This window comes from Phocoena sinus, chromosome 6, assembly GCF_008692025.1.
Source record: "Phocoena sinus isolate mPhoSin1 chromosome 6, mPhoSin1.pri, whole genome shotgun sequence".
Taxonomy (NCBI): Eukaryota; Metazoa; Chordata; class Mammalia; order Artiodactyla; family Phocoenidae; genus Phocoena; species Phocoena sinus.
This window is the reverse complement of record NC_045768.1, coordinates 68,397,545-68,420,731: the sequence shown is the minus strand read 5'-3', so window position 1 is coordinate 68,420,731 and position 23,187 is coordinate 68,397,545. Positions and strand designations below refer to the sequence as shown.

The window sequence follows — 23,187 nt, the reverse complement described above, 5'->3', positions numbered from 1 at the left end:
ACTCATTATAAAATACAAACCAAAACTACAGTGAGGTACCACCTCACACTGGTCAGAATGGCCACCATTATAAAGTCTACAAATAACAGATACTGGAGAGGGTGTGGAGAAAAGGGAACCCTCCTACACTGTTGGTGGAAATGTAAATTGGTGCAGCCACTATGGAGAAACAGTCTGGAGGTTCCTTAAAAAACTAAACACATGATCCAACAATCCCACTCCTGAGCATGTATCTGGAGAAAACTCTAATTCGAAAAGATAGATACACCCCAATGTTCATAGCAGGACTATTTATGATAGCCAAGACACGGAAGCAACCTATGTCCACTGACAGATGAATGGATAAAGAAGATGTGGTACATATATACAATGGAATATTACTTGTCATATAAAAGAATGAAATGATGCTATTTGCAGCAACATGGGTGGACCTAGAGACTATCATACTGAATGAAGTAAGTCAGCCAAAAACAAATATCATATATGATGTCACCTATGTGTGGAATCTAAAAAGCGATACAAACAAACTTATTTACAGAACAGAAATAGACTCACAGACATAGAAGACAAACTAATGGTTACCAAAGGAGGAATGGGGGGGCGGGGATAAATTGGGAGCTTGGGATTAATATATACACACTACTACATAGAAAATAGAGATACACACTACTATATATAAAATAAACAACAAGGACCTATACTCAAATCTTGTAATAACCTATAACGGAAAAGACTCTGGAAAAGAATACGTATATATATGTGTGTGTGTGTGTGCATATATATATTATATACATACATAAAACTGAATCATTTTGCTATATACTTGAAACTAACATAACATTGTAAATTGACTATACTTCCATAAAAAATTAAATGTGCATTAAAAAAATCTAGTCCTCTCCAATAGACAACTACTATTTTTTTACGTGTCCTAAAAAATGCGGGCAGTCCATGTGCACACACAAATTGGTACAATCAAAATACCTCCTGTTTGAGAACGCGGCCTTCCTGCTGTGACTAGCCAGGCATGAGAATATATCTGCCTGAACCTGGTGAACGTTGGACATGTGCTTCTGATACCAGCTCTGTCGATCACACAGAGGAAATCAGAAGGTGAGTTTCATCTCAGAAAGACTGCCCAGATAGGACGTTCCCTCTAGCGTCTTTGGTGTTCTCTGTGTGATCTGATATCACACACAAGAAGAAAAGCAGCTTCCTTTGGTGTTCAGTAAGACAAATAACTTCCTGGAAAAGCTACTTCTCTTAACCAGTGCCACCTCTTAGAGACATAAGCCCAGTGACCAAGACTCAGAACATCACTTCTGTATATCCCACAGAAAGTGCTATGGTTTTTTTTAAACTGGCAGCCCATCAGGGAATACAGGGATCACTGAAAATGTGCAGGGAACACTGATCCACGTACAATAAGAATTGTGAATTAAAGATTTAAATTAGTCCCAAATGAATAGAAGGTGCTTGGGAAAACGACGCACTGCCATGCCCCTACTAATACATTTTCTCTTTCATACACATCCGACATCAACATTCCAAAGGAGGGATTTTCCCCGATGTCAGACTGAAATATTCCACAGGAGATGCACCTCTATACACTTCTCATTTTTAAGATGAAACTCTGTTTGGGCTCTTGGATGGGAGGTAAAGAGAGTGAGTCACATCGGGCCACTTTGGCCCCCTTTGTTGTTTCAATTAGCATCATTCTACAAACACTCAGCTACGTATAGTTGGCCCAAGAAAACCATGCCTGCGCGCAGTAGGACATCCAGCCTGTCAGTCTGACGGTTCGCTGGTGGACATTAAAGCACTGAGTTGACCTGGAGCAAATGCAATAACGTTAAGTCCAAAAGAGTCCTTGTCCTGGAGACAATAAAAAGGTTGTAAATTAAGCTTATCTAATTTAACCGTAATCAGTACTTGGAGGGTGGGAAGTAACGTCTTGTGTCCTACTCCTTCTGCTGCCCCAGGAAGGGAGGGGTTTAGGGGTTGTAAGTCCCAGAAGATGTGCAGTCTGTCCCAGGTACTGACTCCTTGGCCATGCCTCAGCTCATCACAGCATTTGGATGTCATTACACCACTGGAATGTGGTTAGAAAGACCCTCATGCTTGTTTTCAAAGTGACGGTAAATAAGTAGAACAGAAATGATAGCAATCATCAGCACAAAGCAGCAGTAAGGGCAGTGCAACGCTCCTGCCTACAGAGCCATGAAGAGTTATGGGATTACTGGAGCAGGACGTGGTGACCTCAGATTATCTCGTGCAGCTAATTGATTTTGCAGATATGGAAACAGAAGGGGCAGACGTCTTGCCCAATGTCACACAGCTAGTGGGTGGCCGAGCTAGGATGAGAGGCCAGGCTTCCTGACCTGCCAGCCAAGGCCCTTGCAGGCTGTCCCTGCTCTATGCCTTCTGCTGCTTCCTATTAAGGAGACTGCAGTCAAATGGAGGGGTTTGGATCCCTTGCCCATGCAGCAAGGTCTCAGACTCACTGATAAACAGTGAGGTCAGGACAGAGGTGTGCACAGGGGTAGAAAAAGAGGTGTCTCAATATTCTATGCACCGGATCTAAGTTTTTCCCGGCCCAGCTCTTGACTCTATTTTACGCTGTTACTCCCATGGGTGGGGTAGCGCTCCAAGCAGTGGCTAACTGATTTTCTGGTTGCCTTGGAGAATATGGCACTAGTGGCCCTCGTCACTTCTGCATTTGAAGAGGGAAGCCAGGCCCACCCTTCAGACTAATCTACAGAATAACTCTGGTGACGAGCAGGAGAGTGTCACTGTGGGATGGCGCCCTGAGATGATCCGAGGAGGCCTGCAGTCTGTATCCTCCAAGTCCCCGAGAAAGGCATCTAGTTGGCTGAGAAGTAAGACAGGCAGCATTAGCCTGACCGGAAAACTATCGTTAATTCCTGTAGGCAACACATTGCTTCTCACATGATACCTTGCAGAAACAGAAGAAATATCCTTCAGAAAGAGCAACCCTCTCCGTACGTAGGACATGATCCGGGAACATTCTTCAGCCCATCAGCAGACTTGAAAGTCTGGCTTTGGTTCTTTAAATGTCTCCCCTTTGAAACCAGAATCATAGATGAGATGGTTTAGCTTCTACAGAGACTTGCTCCAAACACGTGTATGAAGGAAAGTCTCTCAAGACCCCGTAACATTGTGTAGGCTGAAGCAGTGACTGGGTTGATGAACTAAGACTCAAGGTTGGATGATAATGAGACCCAGGCAGGGCTGAACAATGATATGCTCTAATTGATTTTATGCATGTGGAATGACAGACGCACACCCCCGATCACGCTATAATGAATCCGCATGCTGCGTGTGCATGCAGATTTCATGGTGGGTCAGTTATACCACCCAGATCCTTCAGTTCCTGCAATCCGCAAGCCAATCTGTTACCAGGGTGGGAGGGCTCGGGGCACAGGCTGAAAGGTGGCAGAGACCGTAAAGCCCGTAGTCAGTTCTCATTCCCTCCAGGAGAAAGCAGCAGTGGGGCCTGTGCACATACCAGCCACACCACGGGGCTTTGCTTCAGTGCACGGAGCATGAGCTTCTGCACCCCGGACCACTGGGCTGGAATTCCAAAGCCCTGGTTTCAATTAAATTCAAGTGGATTTGACTAAAAGTTTGAACCGACGCTAATTGGTTTTCAAAACACTGGGTAACAGTAAGCGTTCTGGTCTTGCCCACGGACAGACGTACCCCGTTCTGAACATGCTCCTGGGCAGCAGGGCGGCCAGTGCGCCTCTTACCTTGCCGGGCAGGGATCCAAACGGCAGGATTTCAGGAGCTGGGGCGGCCGCTGGCTGGTCACGCACAGGTTCTCATCCGCGGGCTCCCGTGTCTGTTTGTTCAGGCAGATCACCACCGCCTCCTGGACACCTGTGTACAGATCACACTGTCAAGGCCGGAGTGGGAGCGTGGGCGGTGAGCGAGTGTAGACAGGGCAGCTGGTGGGAGGTCTCTGCGACTGGGAGGACTCGCTGCGTGTCAGGCAGTTGAGAGTCCGGGGCTGCCCATCTCGTCAGGCATCAAGCCGTCTGGAGAAAGCACTCAGAAGTTTGTGCCCCTTAAGGAGGGCAACTCCGCCAAAGTGGGGAGGCTGCTCCCAGCACTGCTGAAACGCTTAAAAAGATGCCACCCGGGGGCTTCCCTGGTGGCGCAGTGGTTGAGAGTCCGCCTGCCGATGCAGGGGACACAGGTTCGTGCCCCGGTCCGGGAGGACCCCACATGACGCGGAGCGGCTGGGCCTGCGAGCCATGGCCGCTAAGCCTGCGCGTCCGGAGCCTGTGCTCCGCAATGGGAGAGGCCACAACAGCATGAGGCCCGCGTACCGAAAAAAAAAAAAAAAAAAAAAAAAGATGCCACCCGGCTATGCAGCCGCCAGTGCTGGAACAGGATAATTTAAAGCAGAAGGAGAGCAGGTCGACCAAAGTAATGACCCCGAGACCTTCACACACCGTATTCTAATCAACAGGAGATGACAGTATTGGGAAGGCAGGCCCAGAGCCGTGTTTGAATGTCCAGCATTCTGTAAATTGCTGTGCTTCTGGGGCCTTGCATCTAGGGCTTTGCTGCTTTCCTTCTGATTCGGGTTCATTTCTTTAGTGACCTAGAGCAGCTCGGCAAGTTGGAACAACGAAAGAGAACAAGATGCCTAATGACGAGTGACATCCATGGAAGACAATGTTCCCACTGCCACCCACATGCCCCTAACTACAGACCTAGTAAAACACGAGTTTGAGGAGCGACTGGCGTACGGTTACTTGGCGGCTCTTCCAAGGTGGGGTGTAGGATCTCTCATGGAGACTTTCATGGGACAGGGACACATGTAACCATGTGTCCAGATATAATAGACATCCTTGTCTTGTTTCTGATCTTAGAGGAAAAGCTTTCAGTTTTTCACCGTTTTGTATGATGTTAGCTGTGGGCTTGCCATATACGGCCTTTATCATGTTGAGGTACATTCCCTCTATACTCGCTTTGTTGAGAGTTTTTATCATGAATGGACCTTTAATTTGGTCAAATGAATTGAATATCGTTAAATTATATTAAATTTAATGTAATATCCAGACATTTCATCCTGCTTCCCAGTCATAAAAGCAGTAGCAAAAATCCTCTGAGTGAACATTAGCCAAGTATTGAGGCTAGGATCCTGACATGCCCCATTCAATCCTCTCAACAACTCCATGAGGCAAGCACCGCTTTTATCCCCACTTTACAGATAAGAAAACTGAGGCTTAGAAGGGTGAAAAAACTTGCCAAGGTCATACAGTTGATAAATGGTGAAACTGTAGTGGCTGTGCCTTAGCACTGGAGCTTTAATGACTGACAACGCTAACATTCAAAAATACTAAGAGGATGTTACATCTGCTGGGGATCTTCAGGAATAAACTAGACATTTGTCTGGAATCATCTCAGCAGAATTCAGTTTAAAGAAGAAGAGAGACAGGACATTCCTGATAATTTGCTTTCAGTCACTCATAGCTATATATATAAAGATATGTACATCTAAATGTACCTATGTGTTGTTAAATATTTGTATGCAGTTATAGCAGAGTATGTGACAATCCATATAATAGCTTTATATATAAATACACGTACGTTTTCTTTTTAAAATCTTCTGCATTGCTTCATCAGATAGTACCTAATATAGTACGACAGACCTATCACTTCTCAGCCCTGTCGCTTCCCTCCTCCTATCTACCCTGTGTTTCCCCAAGAAGTTATCACCCCAATCAATAGGCTAATGCTTTCCAAGGTGACGTTACACTGACTTCGAGAGGTCACTCAGCAAGCCACCATTTAAAAAGTGACATTTTAAAGCCTGAATCAGAATCGCCTTTCTTTTTTCCTAGGAAGTCTGACAAATCAAACACTTAAAAAAAAAAAAAAAAATCAGTCACAATATTTTCCCTGTCAGCTTTCTTTTTTCTAAGCCTTTTACGAGCTTCAAAAATTTAATTTAAATATATCACGGCCAGTTCAGGGTGAAGCATTTGAGATTTATGCTAGACATTCAAGATATTCCGTCATATTCTGGAATGCTGACTCCACGGTGTCCTCCTGGTTGCAGCTGGAGTGAGCCACTTGAAATTCATGGTATGATGATATAGCAAAACACTTCACAAGAAATTGTTGATATCTTCATTGATACTTCCCACCAGAACAGTCTGGCATTATTAAGGTCATGATGACAAGGCGCTAGATGAGGCGAACTGTTCCATACAGAATCTAGAGCTGTGATTCTGTTTGAAATTAAGGTTTCAATTCATTTGTCTACCTGGTAATATTCCAGAGATTCTAAATGTTACTCTAAAATAAAATATATTTTGGCTTTAGTCAGCTATTGAAAAGCTTATGAATTTGAGTTGGCAATTCCTGAGGCAGGAAGTGACCACAGGGCTTTTGTCACCTGCCTTACTTGAAAAGGCTTGCTTGGGGCAGGGCATGTATTGGGGGTGTATGAGTAATGTGACCTGTTTCCACTTTGTGAAATCCTTGTTTACAGAACTGAGGTCCTTTCAGGACTGCATGGAATGGGACTGCAAGGGTTAAAGTTTCTAAAATGACATCGGTAATCTTCTGAGATACATAGAACACATTTACATGACCCCAGCCAATAATCCTAGCTCAGGATAAAAGTCACCTTCGGGTTGGTTAAATGCTGAGATTAAGAAGCGTTCTAGAGTTACTACCTTCTAATCTAACGTCTTCTAGAAGGATGCCCTCGGCCTCCGCAACACTGCATTCAGGGTCAGTTGTCATAGCATTCCTAGATGGGGGGTGCGGGAGGCTAAGGGCAGAGCTCCGTCGTAATGAACGAGGATCTGGGACCAGCCCTGTGGTCAACACACAAGAAATTTTTGTGGCATTAATGAATGAGATGCCTAAAGGGCAGGGCATTCCAAAGCAGAGCGTGCAATCTGGGCCAAGGGGCGGTGGGAAGGAATGGGGGCCTGGAGGAAGCAACGTGGCGTGAGGGAGCAGCCCTGGCATGGGGGTGTGGGAAGCTGGAGAGGGAAGACGTGTGAAGACTTCACCTGTCAGTTCACAGTATACTGGACTCAGGGCAGTCGGGCCGGGATGTGAGAAGTTAGCTCATCAAGTCTGTGCTACTTCCCAAATGGGCTAATTTTTGCACTGAGAAGGACGTTTTAAACCAACACAGAACACACGTGTATGTATGGTCCTTTCCGATTCTGAGTTTTCCTTTCTTGACAGAAGCAAAAGGAGAGGACTCATAAGGAAAAGGGAGCAAGATGCACAGGATTTCACCTTTTATACTTGCTGAAATCAATTTCAAGTTTTCCTTCGGCTAGATTTTTTTTTTTTTTTTTTTTTTGCGGTACGCGGGCCTCTCACAGTTGTGGCCTCTCCCCTTGCGGAGCACAGGCTCCGGACGCGCAGGCTCAGTGGCCATGGCTCACGGGTCCAGCCGCTCCGGTGGCATGTGGGATCTTCCCGGACCGGGGCACGAAACCGTGTCCCCTGCATCGGCAGGCGGACTCTCAACCACTGCGCCACCAGGGAAGCCCCTTCGGCTAGATTTTAATGTCGATTTTATCATCTAGGAGGTCAAAAAAGCTGTTCAGGTTCAAACCTACTCTCCTTGACTACACCTATCCGTTCACATATGGAAAATTAAAATATAACCAGGAGATGTTAGTGAGACAACAGGACACAGATCTGAACAGGTTAGGCTCACTTTCAATCTTCCAGAAAATGGGATTTTCAGTGATTATATCTCCCAGAACAGTAAAGTTGTTACATGATATTTGATGACAGCTTGGGGAAACGCAGCCACCAACTACAGCCTAAATTACTAACTAGTTCCTTCTGGTTGCTACCTCTGCTAGGTGAAAGGTTACTTTTGTGTCTATCCAATTTCATCTCTTGAGGTTGCAAAAACAATAAAATTAGCTAGACTGGTCTTATAACCCCAAATTGATTTAAAATCTATGTGCTAATCCTGCAGATTTTTGATTGGCTTCAGCAGGAATGATTAAAAATATCTTCAACCTTGTGGGTTATATCTTAGTGAAAGATCAAAGTTGGTAGTACCATAAAATGTTACTGCCAAACAATGACTTCAAAATATACATATCCCGTATACCAAAATAATTTTTTAGTGTGTCTGGGCATCATACGGACCATGTGACCCGAGCATATTTTCACCACTTTGGAATTTTCAACTTTTAACATTTTAGGCTTAGATATATTACCTTGGCACAGTGACACAACTGTAGGTAAGTGTGCACAGTTGTTGACAGATAAAGACCTAACGGGATATAAATGATGTACACTTTATGTTATACAAAGATGCTCAGTTCCTACAAGCCGACATCATTTGTGTATGAAATATACAAATCTTATTTCCAGATCAATAGCTTCTGAAAACCTTTTAAATGAAAAACATTCCACATACTCTCTACGCTTTGAATTTTATACCCCTGGTTGATCAGCAGAATGGTTAGAATCTTAAAGATAAAGGTATCTGGTCATTTATATATTCCATTACAGCATCATTTTTCCCATCTGCTCATAAAGTTCATGGCTTGACTTATAGCTGAGAATCATAACTGAGAGATCATAAATAATCGTTTTCAAAGCACATTCATTTTAGACTAAAGATGGTGATTGTTCAATTCAGGTGATCGTGGAAATTGGGGATATGATCATGGAAAGTGGAGATAAACACACACCATCTGAACTCTTGAGTCATTCACTATGTTGGAAAGAAGCAACTGTAGCCACTGCTGTGTCCTTTCCACCTGGCCTCTGAGCTCCTGCTGGGGCTCGGAGATCACCAAAGCTTATTTAATACTTCTCCCTCATTAAGCGTGGAAGAAAAGATGTCCTCATTGTGAGTGGAGGGCACCACAGGACATGGATTAGCGGAGTTCCAAGAAACTGTCTTCCAGAATCAGATGGAAAATTCTAGGTTTTAAAATAATAGGCTCTCCACGAAAACACTTAAGAACTCCATGGTTTGAAACTGGAAGGCTTCGAAACAAAACGAGAACCTCAAGGTCAAGACTATTAAATGCTTACGAAGCGACCTAATGGAGAAAATTGATTTCTCTGCTCGTACTTGTTCCATTCCTTTTCAACTACGCATGAACAATTTGGGCACATGTATTCTGACACTCCCAGTAATGAGAAAAGATGCTTTTATAAAAGAGTTTCCAAAATGTCATGGTTTAGAAAACAGTTTGGGGAAATAATTGTAATAGAGATATTTTTATACCAATTAAGTAAGAAACTTTGCTGGGAATGCAGATCCTCAGTGTGACAACAGGGGTTACTGATAGCCAGTGACAGGGATTTGATGGGAAATCAGCTAGCGTTTCCTCACCTATCAAAATCTCTCTTGGGAGTAGACACGGGAGACAGTGTTGACGTGCATCTAAAGCATTTTCTACAGTGGTACAAAAGATCGTAATCTTAAAGAATTGATTGTTGATTTAAAATGCCTTCTTCTCCCACTACAGTTCCATTACTAACACCTGAAATAGAAAAATCACTGAATCCGTTATCACCATGAACTAGACCTAAGAGAACCAGGTCAATATACATGGAAACATTGAACATTATTTAAATAATATTCATTCAATGAGAAAGCTTCAGGAACTCTCTAAGTGCTTAAAGAAGTGAGGTATGATGAAAAGACCCTTGACCGAGAAATGAACAGCAGGCCTAGTCCCAAATGTCACTCACTAGCTGTGTGATCTTGAAAAAGTCACTCAGCTTCTCTGTATCTCAGTTTTCTCATCTATAAAATGGCAGTGGGGTCAGGATTCTTTAAATTCTTTCCAGTTCTAGGTAACCACAGTGTTATAATTGCCCTTATACACCCTCTCCCTTTGTCAATAGATATTACTTTGGGAATCAGCTGAGTAAATCAGATTGGCTGTACCCTGTCCTTGGGAACAGCAAACTGCTTGTCATCTTGGGTCTTGGTTCATACCACATGCACAGAGGCAAGGGCATAGATAAATAAAAGTAAATGTTGAGAGCATTGCCAGGTCAGTGTCAACTTTGTTTCTCAGTCAGATATGCTAAGATATATTGCAAAACGTCAGAATGACAACTAAAAGCAAAAGCATTACTTGTGATGGCTACTCATAGCTGATAGTCTAAAAGCTGCTCAAGCCCAAAGAGGAATACATCTGTGTTTCATTCAGGCCGCTTTACATTTAGAATGGCTTTCTCCCCCTACTTATCATTCTTGGACTAGAGGCAATCACGTGACACAGTTGCACGCAGAGAGAGAAGTTACAGAAAAAGGACAAGACGGTGGCAAGGATCTGAGCCAGAGCCCCCTTCTTACCTCCTCCACATGACTCGGAGCACTTGGTGAAGCCCTCATACTCCCAGTCGTAGAGCTGGTCAAAATCCTGCAGGCCACCGAAGAGGCCACCCGTCTCTTCCGGGTTAAACTCAGGAACCTCCCCGTTGCAGGGTCCTGCGTAGCAGGGGCGCTGCGATGCCGGCTTGGGCCCTTCACATTCGTCAACGGGCAGGTCGGCCACGGACTGAGAGAAAGACAGGAGCACCTGGCACCGGACTATTCGCACCTGGGTCCCCACACCACAGGTGACCGTGCAGGCCGACCAGGCCTCTGGGATGAACCTGCAGTCCGCAAGCAAACAAGAGGACAGGATGAGAAGCCCCAAACAGGAGACCGCGGGTACTGGGAGGGTCCTCATCCCACCTGCCACCGTGGCCCAGTGCCGTCCCAGGATGTGCTCAGGGCTCAGCCACCCTGTCCTGTGTTGGGCGCTTCGGTGTAGTTCATGAGCTCACTTGCCACTGTTTCTGGATTGGTTTCTTCGTGAGTGTCATATGAACCCCCAGCTGGAAGACATTCCAGCCACAGACCACCTGCTTTCTCCCTGCTTTGCACCCACAGTGGTAGCTCTTTGGAGCAGGGAATTGGTTTCTTCTCTATCGATCTAAATCCCAGCACTTGTGCCCCCTGCAGATGCCGGCTATTCTTCCAGCAGAGTAATACTAATACGAAAAACTCTAACAAAATCAGCCCTCAGAGATATTTAAGGAAGTATTTTTTTGTTTTGTTTTTAGTCTGAATTTCAGGTTCTGTAACTTTCTTTGCTTTTCTGCTCAATGTGCTTCCCAAGATTTATTTATATACAGAAAGAGAAAGAGGTTTTTTTGTAAGTTTCCAAGAATGGAGCAGAGCCTTGTTCCTCACACATTCTTTGAATTAGTCTGGACTGCGGTTCTTTTTATATCCTACAGAAAAGCCCTGCTACAAATTTAAATCCACAGGCATGTCACAGTAAACGAGGGGGCTCTGCATTCATACGAGTTTGTTCAACAGCCTCCAGCGCCTCCCCACCGAGAAAAGCCACATTAGGGAGAACTTGGTTTTTCTCTGAGTTTCTCTAGAATGTAGGACAATATCCAAATTCCAAAAAGGCTTTTTTCCTCCCACTAATCAACAATGGCCATATCTGCAATGACCTTGAGAAGTGCCTAGAGAAAAAAAGCCCAGAGGGAACCACTAACATTTTTACAAAGTTAGTATAATAATCTGGAGAAAGGACTTTGGAATTTTAAAAAAAAATTTACTTTTTCATGATCCTACTGCTTTTGAACAGGGAGTCATGCTGAGGAGGCATGCAAACCTGGCTCTTTAACCTTGACTTTGGCAGAAAAGGAAAGAAGTGATAAGAAGGTTATAGCATTAAATCTCAGCAAGTGAAAATAGTTCCTATCTAGTTTAGGGAAACTGAAATTCTAACAGGAAACCAATCCAAGTTTTCAAACTGGAAGAAGCACAACGAAGATGTGGCCTGGGCCCGAGCCTGGGCTGTGTGCAGAGCAGGGGGACTGGCCCGGAGACCCAGACCCATGGTGTCTGAGGCATGGAGGGAGTCCCTTTAAGAAAGGCCTGAGCATAGCACAGGGAGATCAGCTCGGTGCTTTGTGATCGCCTGGAGGGGTGGGATAGGGAGGGTGGGAGGGAGGGAGACACAAGAGGGAAGAGATATGGCAACATACGTGTATATATATAACTGATACATTTTGTTGTAAAGCAGAAACTAACACACCATTGCAAAGCAATTATACTCCAATAAAGATGTTAAAAAAAAAAAAAAAAAAAGAAAGGCCTGAGGCTTGTTTCCTTTGAAGAGCCATCCCCTAGGGGTGAACGAAGGTCACATACAACCTTGTCAAGAAGGTGCATGAGGGAAGAAGCATCACCCAGAATTATTCCCAAGAAATTCTCATCATAGAGTCACCTCCCTCTTTCTTTTTTGAATTCCAAACCATCTCCTGGCACCTAGAGAACGTGGTGGGGAAAACAGTATCCTAAAAGATTAAAATGTCTTTCCCTCTTTAAATAACGCTACCTGTAGCAGTCTTTTAGGAATGTAAAACCAAAATCTGCAATCGAAATAATTTTAACCCTCTTATTACACATTCACATCTATCTGCCTGAGTCCTGGAACAAGGACCATAACAAATACACAAGCACTGAACTTTACAGCCCAGGTGTGGACAGAAAGGAAAATACATACCAAACTATTTTATGTATAAGAGAAACCTAGAAGCAAATGATAAGTCTGCCAGCTTTGACAATAGTGATGAATAATGCTTGTTTAATAATGTGGTCCTGAATTTTGTTTTCAAATGAAGAAGATGACAAGATCTCAGAAAGAATGGCACCCTATTAGCTTTTCCCATACAGGAAGGATTATTGTTCTGTCAGCTATAATAGCCCTCTTCGGTGACTATTCCAAGAGACCAAGTCTCAAATAGCTTTTTCCGTAAAGGGCCAGATAAGGAAGATTTTAGTCTTTGTGGGCCATGTTTGTGAAGCTTTGTTGTTGCAATAACCTCTGTTTCCATCTTTTTCCTATATATATAAACTTATGACAAGTAGCTAAACTGATTTGTTTATGGATTATCTCCTAGATAAAAAGTGAGTCCCAGATGAAATCTAGAACATAAAGGCTGCACAAATGAAACCCTCAGCTCTCCTTGCCTATAACATGAATCACTTTGCATTTGTTCTCTCTCCAGGACTGGGAAGATACACCAAAAGCACACTAAGTAGAAAAGGGGTGCTACCGACGCCCCATGAACTCACTGCAATGATTGAGACTTGTTTACTTTAAAGTAGCATCTAAATGAACAAAGTAAAGAGATATGTGCGTGAGGGTGCGTGTGTGTATTTTTGACTGTCGGGATACTTAGGGTTAATCTACTTTATGTCTCCCAAGTGAGAACCTTATCAAGTGTCAAACAGCCTTACTGGCTTATCTCCCAACCCACTATCCTTAGGTCTTCATCAAGTTCACACCAATTAAGAACAATTTGGTCTTTAAGTGGTGCTGTCTTTTGGCAGTCATCCTAATATCTCTAGTGCATACACTGGATGATATACTATTCTCTCTCACTGAAGGCAGGAGATTGTATTTCAAAAGAAAAATATCTAATAGTGCAAACGGCCAAATGAATAATAACTGTTTTTCATGTGAAACCTTCCCCCATATCCCTAGATCTCCCAACTCTGTATTTACTATCTTGAGTTTTCTGGCCACAAGTGGGAGGAAGCAAGGTCAGTGAGAGGGCAGTCATATGAGCTAGGAGGTTTAACTGCAATGTTTAGAAGACGCATCTTGAGTAGTTCTTGCTGAGTTAGAACCTTTAAAGTGGGACCTTTAAAATGGAGTCAATGTGTCTTTTAAAAATCAGTATATTTATCGTTTTGATGTACAGTGTATTATTGAAGTTTAATTTGGGTACTTTAAAAATTCTTTTGGTTAGCAGCACTATTGCCAGATGGATGAAGAATGGCTTGGATAAGTGAGTTCTTTCAAAGGTGGGCTTGAGCTTCAGAAATGATTGATATGATTTCTGCATTTAGTTTTCCCATCTCCAGGATAAAACAAACAAACGAACAGAACCCTGGCAAATAAGTAATTTATGTTTCTCTCTGGTCTTCTGTTTGCAAGGTTCATTGTTCATTTCACTACCAAAATACTTATCCTTTAATTAGAGGTATTACCACAGTCCCTATTACGAAATAGAAAAGAGTGATAATCAAATTCACCTGGAAAATCCCAAAGTGGTTTAGTTTATTAGTGGCTATTACGGAGTCAGAAGCGTGGACTGAAATAATAAAAACTATTACTTTATTAATATGATGCTAAAGAGAAACAGTTCGCTCTTGGTTAGTCTCACATTACTGCAGACTTAGCTCTAGTTTTATACACACATGGCCTGATATTTTTTTTTCTTTTCTCCCTTCCTTTCCTCTCTCCTCCTTTCATATGAGTGCTTGTTCAAAAAAAAATCATTGGGATTATTCAAAAAAAGAGTAGCACAATATAGTAGCTCTATAGTTGTGTTTTTTTGATGCTGTTAGGAGCCTCACCCCATTCTCTAGTTTCAAAATGCAAGTTGAAACTTGCAGAAAATCACATTAGAAATATTTAACTTTTGTTTAGTTTTCAATCTTATAACATTTGAGTTATAAGTTGAAAGGGGTTGTGGATTTCTTTTTCCTCTTTCTTTTGGTGATGTTAGGGTGAGGGGAGAGGAGGGAATGAACTGAAGAGTGTAGAAAAAAATTATAAAAACTTAAAAGGGACCCCAAAGATTACTGAATATTCTGTCCAGTGCATTGTTCCTAGTTATTATAAAATTTTAAAATCTTTCATTGACTGTGAATTATCTTACAACTTTTTTTTTTTTTTTTTTTTGCAGTACGTGGACCTCTCACTGTTGTGGCCTCTCCCGTTGCGGAGGACAGGCTCAGTGGCCATGGCTCACAGGCCCAGCCGCTCCGCGGCATGTGGGATCTTCCCGGACCGGGGCACGAACCCGCGTCCCCTGCATGGGCAGGCGGACTCTCAACCACTGCGCCACCAGGGAAGCCCTATCTTACAACTTTTAAACTGCAGGAAATTGATCATGAGATTCTTTCCCATAGAAATGAAGATTGTCTTGTGGAATGCAATTGGTTGTCCTGTGGATAGACCCATTGTGCATCTACTTATAAATTCATTCCAGTATTCTTATTTGCCTGAATATATTTGGTTCTTTTAAATTTCCTTTAAGTCGGTTGTAACATATTCCTGGTTTCTTCATTAATTAATGAGGTAAATACAATCTTTGACAGATGTTTATTTTATATGCACATGAGAATAATGATTATTCCCTTTCTAAAATTTTCTCACCTAACCAGTGGCCACAGAGGGATCTGGAGAAGAGTATATTGGAAAAATAAAGTACTCTCTAAGTAATTCTACGCCAAATTAACCAGAAAGTCTTTTACATAAATATGTCATTTGGGGACAAAAAATTCATCATACGTCATTGGTAAAAATGGCATTTCATATTAACTCATCTTATTTTTAGTTCAATCTTTCTCTATTCTTTTTCTTTAGTTTTGAAGAGTTGGTTCTTCTCCTGATTCTGGACAATCTTTGAGACAGTAAAATCTTTAGGAAAAGGTGCAGTTACTTAAACCTAGCTGGGCATTTGGGCATTTGTATCGAAGAGGCATTTGGATCTATGAGAAAAAAATAATTGCTGCTGGGTGGGAAAGGAACTAGGAGAGGGAAAGGGAAACACATTCTTTCATCTACTTAGTGATTTATTCAATGTCCCTCAATGAAATTAAAAGGAAAGATGTTTTAAAAAAAAATCCTCCAAACTAGTAAACAAACAAAAAACCTTTGGAATGTTACAAAGGGCAGGCAACTCTTTAACTGAATCACTCTAGGAGTTTTAAAGTGATTTACTTATAAAATCCATCATACTAAAAAAAAAAAATCCATCATACTAAGACAAACTTAAAATGATTATTTAAAAATATAGCTAGCTTTGCATTTCATGTTTGTACGAGAAGTAACCACTGGCTTTTCAACACAAAGCTAGACAATTTCATTAATGAATATATACATCTAATTCACTGACATTGGGTTCTTAAATCAAACTTATTTATGAATTCTTTTGTCATTGTAGCAACTAGGGGCTTGGTTTGTGGGAAAAGTGGTTATAAAGGGAGAGTAGGTGAGAGTTTGGGGGGGATGATGGAACAGTTTTGTATCCTGATTGTGGTGGTGGTTATATGAATCTATGTCCATGATAAAATTTCATAGAACTATTAAAAAAATGAAGAAAGTGCATGAAAAACTTGTGAAATACAAATAAATTCTATAGCTTTTTATATATATATATATATATATATATATATATAGCTAAAGCATTAAAGTTTTGAGAGAACACTTATCTAAAATATGCCTCTACATTCACTTAGAACCACACCTAAATCATTCCAAATAAATGGGAATCTAACTTATTGTGAAAGCTTTTTAGTCAAGGATACTTGATCTGAATGTGAAATTATGAAAATATTTCTCAACTGCAGCTGTTAGCTTACAAGTCTCTGGAATTGCAAATAATTCATGCTGGTTATGAAATGCATATTGAAGTCTCCAAGCAAAATTTTGCAAAGGTGCCCAGGACATCACTCTGCAAAACATCTAATAGCACCACTTTTTTTCATACGTTCCTCACATCCTTAAGTATCACGCCTGAGTTGTGAGGGTCTTCAGCACTGTAAGGTACCTAGTAGCATAACCAAGAATAGAATGGTTCTAGAAATTAAGATGACAAAACAAATGACAATTTTGATACAGTCACCAATACAATTATTTGAAAAAAAAAAAAATTCAGTGACTGCCCCGTCTAGTGCCGCTAGCCAGTGATGTGAAGGAAGGACCCAATTCCATAACATTCTAAGGCAGTCCTGGGACAGCAATATTTAGTGGCATTTTCCAAGTAGTTGACTTCTTTTTCTCAGGATAGTGTTGCCCTTTTGGGTTCTTTGAGAGGCAGCTGGCCTTGGCAAGAATGCCTCAATGGCTTTCTTGTGGAAATGCTCAGTGCTGGAAGTGGGGGAAGAAAGGCTGACTGCATTAAAGAGCACATTTTCCTTTCAAAGAGACGCTGTACTAGAAGGAAATGCTGCAGGAGATCAGAGTTCTCTCCAAGTTCCAACGAGCCAGAGATGACTGGGCTCTTTCAAAGCCTAGTACCTTGTACATTTGAGTACTCTGTTAAACTCATCTTGTAGGTCTGACCCAGCTTCCTCTAATATGGTTCCAGACAAGATATTAGAAGGATGGGACTTCCCGGGTGGTCCAGTGGTTAAGAACCCAACTAAGCCCGCGTGCCGCAACCACTGAGCCTGTGCACCACAACTAGAGAGCCCACGTGCTGCAACTACAGAGCCCACGTGCTCTGGAGCCCGTGCACCACAACGAAAGATTCCACGTGCCACAACTAAGACCCAATGCAGCCAAAAAATAAATAAATAAAAAAAGATATTAGCAGGAATCTTACTAAAGGAGGGACCCTCTTGACCATCGGGATGTTGTTCTTCTTTAACAATAAGGGAAAAGCCAGAAAAAAGACAGTTGATAATAAATGTTTAAGAGTATTGGTCCCACATTGTCTTCTCTTCCCGACAAATCCAGTGCTCAGTCATCTTGTTTCCGGTAGCATCCAGCACACCTGATTGTGCCTTTTTTCTTGAATTACTTTCTCCTTGACTTACATGACACCAAGCTTTCCAGGTTTTTGTTTTTCTTTTCTGGTCACTTCCTTCTCAGGCTCCTTTTCTAGATCCTTCTCCTCTCCTCAAACTCTAAATATTGCAGTGCCTGAAGGCTCAGTTTGGTGCGGTCTTCTGATGTGCTCACCAATGATTCTTGGTTTCAAATACCACCAAAGTACAGGCAACTTCTAAGTATTTACCCTCCAGTCTATACCTTTTGTCTGAGCTTCATATCGAAACTTTTTTTTTAAAGTAAGATTTGGGATAGCAAGCCATTTTACTCTTTGGAGGGAATAAACATTAATTTAACACAATCTATTTATCAAAAAATTATGCAGTGCTTCTTATGTGTCAGCCTCACTTCTAAGTGCTTTATAAATAAATGTTGTTAAATCCTAACAATAACCTGATGAGAAAAGAATTATTATTATCTCCATTTAATATACAGATGAGGAAACTGAGATATAAGCCACACACCTAGTAAGGTTTCATGCTCTTAGCCGGTACACATTGACATCTCTCCTGAGTGGCATGTTCACTTGGATATTTCAAAGGTACCTCCAACTTAAAGTGTCCAAAATGGAACTCTTGATTCCCTTTCTTAGCATCCGATTCCTCTTCCAACCTTCTCCATCACAGCAAATGATTCAACTAGGTAGCTAATTGCTCACATGAAAAATCAGGAGTTATTCTTGACTCCTCATTTTCCCTAGTTCCTCACTTTGAAACGATTCCCAAATTCTATTAATTCTCCCTCAAAAATGTATCTGAAATTCATTTACCTCTCTCCATCTCGACTACTACCACCTTGATATAATAACAGCAACAACCACAACAATAATAGCTAACGTTCACTGATATGTTTTGAGCATTTCTATATATTAGCTCATTATAACACTGTTAGGAGATGGGTACTGTCATTGTGATATGGACAAACAAGATTACTAGCAGACTTTCAGGGGCTGTCAAATTCTATGGAAGTGTGAGTCTCTGTCTTTGGCTAGTCTATTTTGCAACTCCATGGAGATGAAAGTTTCCTTGCAGAGAGCTAGTGATGATGTAGATGTTTCTCGTTCATAGCGACGGAACTTATTTTTCTGTTCATGTCAATGCAAATAATTTTGTCTGATAGAAAATATAAACTTTTCTAAATCCAATTCACATTAGAACTAGTTTTAACATCTTATTGATTCTGTCATAATTCATGAGTTAAATAAAAAGTTAGACAAGTGCTCATTTTATATTTATAAATCACGATTTTACCTTTCTGAAAATATTTTAACAACTTATATATTTAACAAAAATAAATTATATTTTAACAATTATATTTTCATCCCAATTTCTAGATGATAAAATTGAGACACAGATATTCCCAAGGTCATACTGCTAAATAAATGGCAGAGTCAAGATTCAAACCATGGCCATTTACTATAGAATCCATGCTCTTTACCACCTCATTGTCCTGGCTCTAAGGCTGCCATGTAAGCCGGATCATTGATGCTAATATCTGCTCTCCCCTGGACTACCACAATAGCTACTGGTCTGTTTTCTTCCTCTGTTAGCTCTTAATAATGCTTTCTTCATGCTGTAGCCAGGGGGCTCTTAAAATGTAAACCTTTTCATTGTTCCTGCTATACCCAGAAACAAAGCCAAACTCCTTACCCAGGTTTATATCATGCCATTATCCATCTTCATCTCCTACAATTCTCCCCACCCCCCGCCCAGTCACTAGCTTCCAGACATACTAGTCTTCCTTCACTTGCTTAAATGTGTGTAATTCTTTCCTGACTCAGAGTTTTGGCATGTGTGGATCACTCTCTGGATGACCCTCCTCCCTTCTCTCAGCTTAGAATAACTTCCGCTCATCCTACAGGTCTCAGCTGACATGTCCCTTCTCAAAGAAGACTTCCCTGACTCCCAGACCTTTTGGGGGCCCCTGTCAGACTCTTGACAGAACCTCTTCATTTTCTTATAACAGCGATCAGTTTTTGATAATCCAGTGTGAATCTTTATGGAATAACCATCTCATTTATTAGACCAAACCTCCATGAAGGTAGAACTTCACATAATAGGTGATCAAAAATACATTTTTTTTTCAAATGAATAAGTGAGTGGGTAAATAGGAGGGTAAGGGTTGATGTTATGAGTGATTTGATATTGGGCTTATTCTTGTCTCCAGAGGTTGAAACCAAGCTAGATAAAGAGGCAATAGCCTAAAACTTCAAAGAAATTAAATCATACTTTTAAGTTCCAGGCATTGGCATGGAAAATCTGAAACCATTTTCCTGTTTTAGAAGTTTCTTATGGTCTTTCAAAAGGTGACTGTGCCCAGATTTAGTAGCTATCATGGGTTTATTTATTTTTATTTCTTATAGCTGCCTTTGGGCAGTATGTGCTGGCCTTGATTCATCTTGACGGGGTTTGGGTTATCATGTAGCTTGAGACAAGTTTAAGTTCTGTGTCTATCATACTTATGTTAAATCTCAATAAAAATGCTGCTTTACAGAATAAAAGGATTTGGGGCAGCTTTGAGACAGAGGATGCCTTCAGTAATTTATACATGACTCTGGTCTAACACTGCCTTATTACACAACCAGCCACCCAACAGTGAAGACTCTGGAGCATTATGGAATTGTTCCTAGTTTAGAGGAGCCCACTCTTTAAAACTCATTACACACAGAGATTTGGGAAAAAGAGAACACACACCCTTAACTGTATGAGAAGGTACAATGGAGCCAAATCACTCTCCACCAATGAAAAATGAGGCTACGACACTCGTTTCAGACCATCTTTCTCTCCGTTGCTTTTCCGACCTACGTGAACAGAACATGATTTAAAAGTTTGGTTTTCCTTAAGGCTAGTCTGATGAGTTAAAAAGCCATATCCCAGGAACTAAAATGCCATTATAGCTTACAATGTTATTAGTGCATTTGGAGTTCTTAGCTTAATAAAAGAATGTAGATTTTCATGCATATTATTTTCTCTGACTTGGAGAAAAATCTAAAATATTGTAAACTCAGAATACTTGTCATGAACCATTTCTTCTTCACATGGAGTGGAATTAGTTTATCTTGCAATTTTGTAAAGGTTTCTTTCCCTTAATTCAACAAGTTTGGCAAAGCTTTCCAAAGAAAAGTTCAGTTCATTAAAAATGACCTTAATGGACTTAACATATATTGGTGGTGACAGGGTCCATACTGTATTTTGGCACACAAGGATCCCATTAATTTGTCTTTGCCACTCTCTAGGGCTCAGCTGAGCAGTAGTTCAGATTTAGTTCTGAAAGTAGCTCCAGACTGAGCATTAAGTGGAGACAGTAGGAGGGGCTGACAAATGTAGAACTTCTTGGTTTGCAAGAAAGGCTTTTCTAATGACTACATAAAAATGGCTCTGTCTGCTCTCTTGAATTTGTTATTGATTTTTCTGTCTCTGTGCATGCCGGGAGCAAGCTTGGGGTATCAACTGGACGTAACTCAGAGTTGAGAGAGGATGCTTTTCCATCCGAGCATTTTCTAAACTTTCCTTATTAATTTTTGCCATTTGCTATAGATTTCTTTTGGTTCAAATAAAGGTAACTAACCCTTGTCCCTTAGGATAAATTCTCGCCTAAATTCAAAGTGTGCCTCTTACAAGTGAGTCTTCAAAGAGGAGACACAGGAAGGTGGTGCTAGCTGGGGAACCACTAGTTGAATTTGGGGTTATTTGGGGTTACCTGTGGTTCTCTCACATGCCACATGATATGACATGTATGAGGCAGAGATAAGACCTGCCTCAATTTCTCCATTTGTAAATGAGCAATTATTATACAATTTTACTTACTTAAATATTCTCTAAGAAGATGAATGATGCTGGAAAAGGTCCAATCATAACCACAGTTAACACCTAAACAGAGTTTTCTGCATACCAGGTACTTTACACATAACTTAATCCTCTAAATAGCCTTGTGATATAGATACCATTATGTTCGTTTCTCAAATGAGGAAATTAAGGTCTCTGGGGTTAAGTGATTTGTCAGGGTTCCCTCTTACTGTTGGGGGATCCATGATTCACACCCAGGAGGTCGGTCCCTGGAGGCCACACTTTTCACCACTGTGCATGCTGCTACCATGCATGTAGCTTTGATCGATAGTTAAGGTGCTTTTTACTTTGATTCCAGCGGGGCTGTATTCCTGTTTGAGCACACAAATATACAGACTCACCCCCCCTCACCAACTCACATAGTTGGCAGCCTGATGTACCTGAAAAAATTTCATATTTTAGGAAATTATCTGTGGTTCCTTGAGGGCAGGGACTATTGGGTTACTTTTTACCGTACCTGCATTTGACACAAAGTCTGGCCCAGAGCAGGTGACTTAAGAGTGAATTCAGCTTCTTTCATTATGAGGAGTGAACAATTAGCAGGTCCAGTGTTATTTAAAATACATAATCAGCCAAAGAATTCATATTAAGCATCTGCAGAGGATATAAGGGATAAGAACGATCTGGGTAGACAGGGAGACCAGAAAGGAAGGAGTTGGAAAGGAGAGAGGTCACGATCGTTATGGGGATAAGGGCTCATGCAGTCTGGCCAGCATGAGGCTTTCACTCCGCCTTGTGCCAAATCAGAATTAAATGCTTTCGTGCTTTTTTATCCCGTAACTCTAATGCCATGTTCTGCTTGAACATCCTTTTTGAGGGTTTAATGATCTGCAAATAGTGTTTACATTTCTTGATCTTAGGTGACTCTGAATTCCTAAGAGATATATCTGTTTCTCTCTATATAGAAGATGTTTCCTTTTATGTTCTGTGGCCTGAGATTCACAAAGAGAATGTACTTGAGGCACCTTGTATTGAGGATATGAACAGCAAAACTATCTGGATCCATTACCAGTGTTTGATTCCCTAAATATCCTTTGGGGGAAAATATAAAATCACGTGTCACACAATTAACAGTCCTAACCACTTTAAAAAAGTATGAATTCACATTCTTAACCACTGAGTTAAGCCATCCACATTCTCAGACAACTTACTGGATATAAATATGGACTAATATAAACATATAGCTTGAATATTATATATTTAAATACTATTTTCACCAAGGTAAACGAACCATTTAATGACTATAGGATCACAATGGAGACTCTCATTGGCTTTTCTTTCTGTATCTTAATTCCTCGTGGGTTCTGTTCACACAGATGCATGACAGGAATTTCCCTTTGCCTCTTACTGAATCAGCCCCATCACTAAGCTGATGCCATCTGGCATCCAGATATTACCTCTGCCTTCTGCCCACTTGCTTTCCTTCTTCTTCCTTTTTAATATGGCTCACACCAAGGTTATTTGTGGCAATACATTTAAGGCTTGGGTATTGTGTCGCAGCCCCAAAATGTTGTCCTAACCATGCAGTAAAGCTGTTCACGAAAAATCTAATAAGATAAGTCAACATTTTTTTAAGTGTAAGATCAAGGCACAGAGGACCACCCAATCCCACCTTTGAAAGGACAGCACCGTTAGGGGTCTCTACCTGGTGTATGCTGCGGTTTGATGGAGGGACGGCTAGTTAAAATGGCGGTGCTGGTCAA

The 23,187-nt window shown here is 41.4% G+C and overlaps 1 protein-coding gene across 1 annotated transcript in view; it reads right to left on the bottom strand.

Moving 5' to 3' along the window:
- The window catches only part of ADAMTSL1 (ADAMTS like 1), a 480,443-nt gene that overhangs the window by 220,411 nt on the left and 236,845 nt on the right, over positions 1-23,187 (bottom strand). Inside the window, exons 11-12 of the mRNA XM_032634985.1 lie at positions 10,355-10,656; positions 3,774-3,903 (exon numbers count right to left, since the gene is read on the bottom strand). Coding sequence (XP_032490876.1) covers positions 3,774-3,903; positions 10,355-10,656 — 432 coding nt within the window. The remainder of the gene's footprint in view (positions 1-3,773; positions 3,904-10,354; positions 10,657-23,187) is intronic.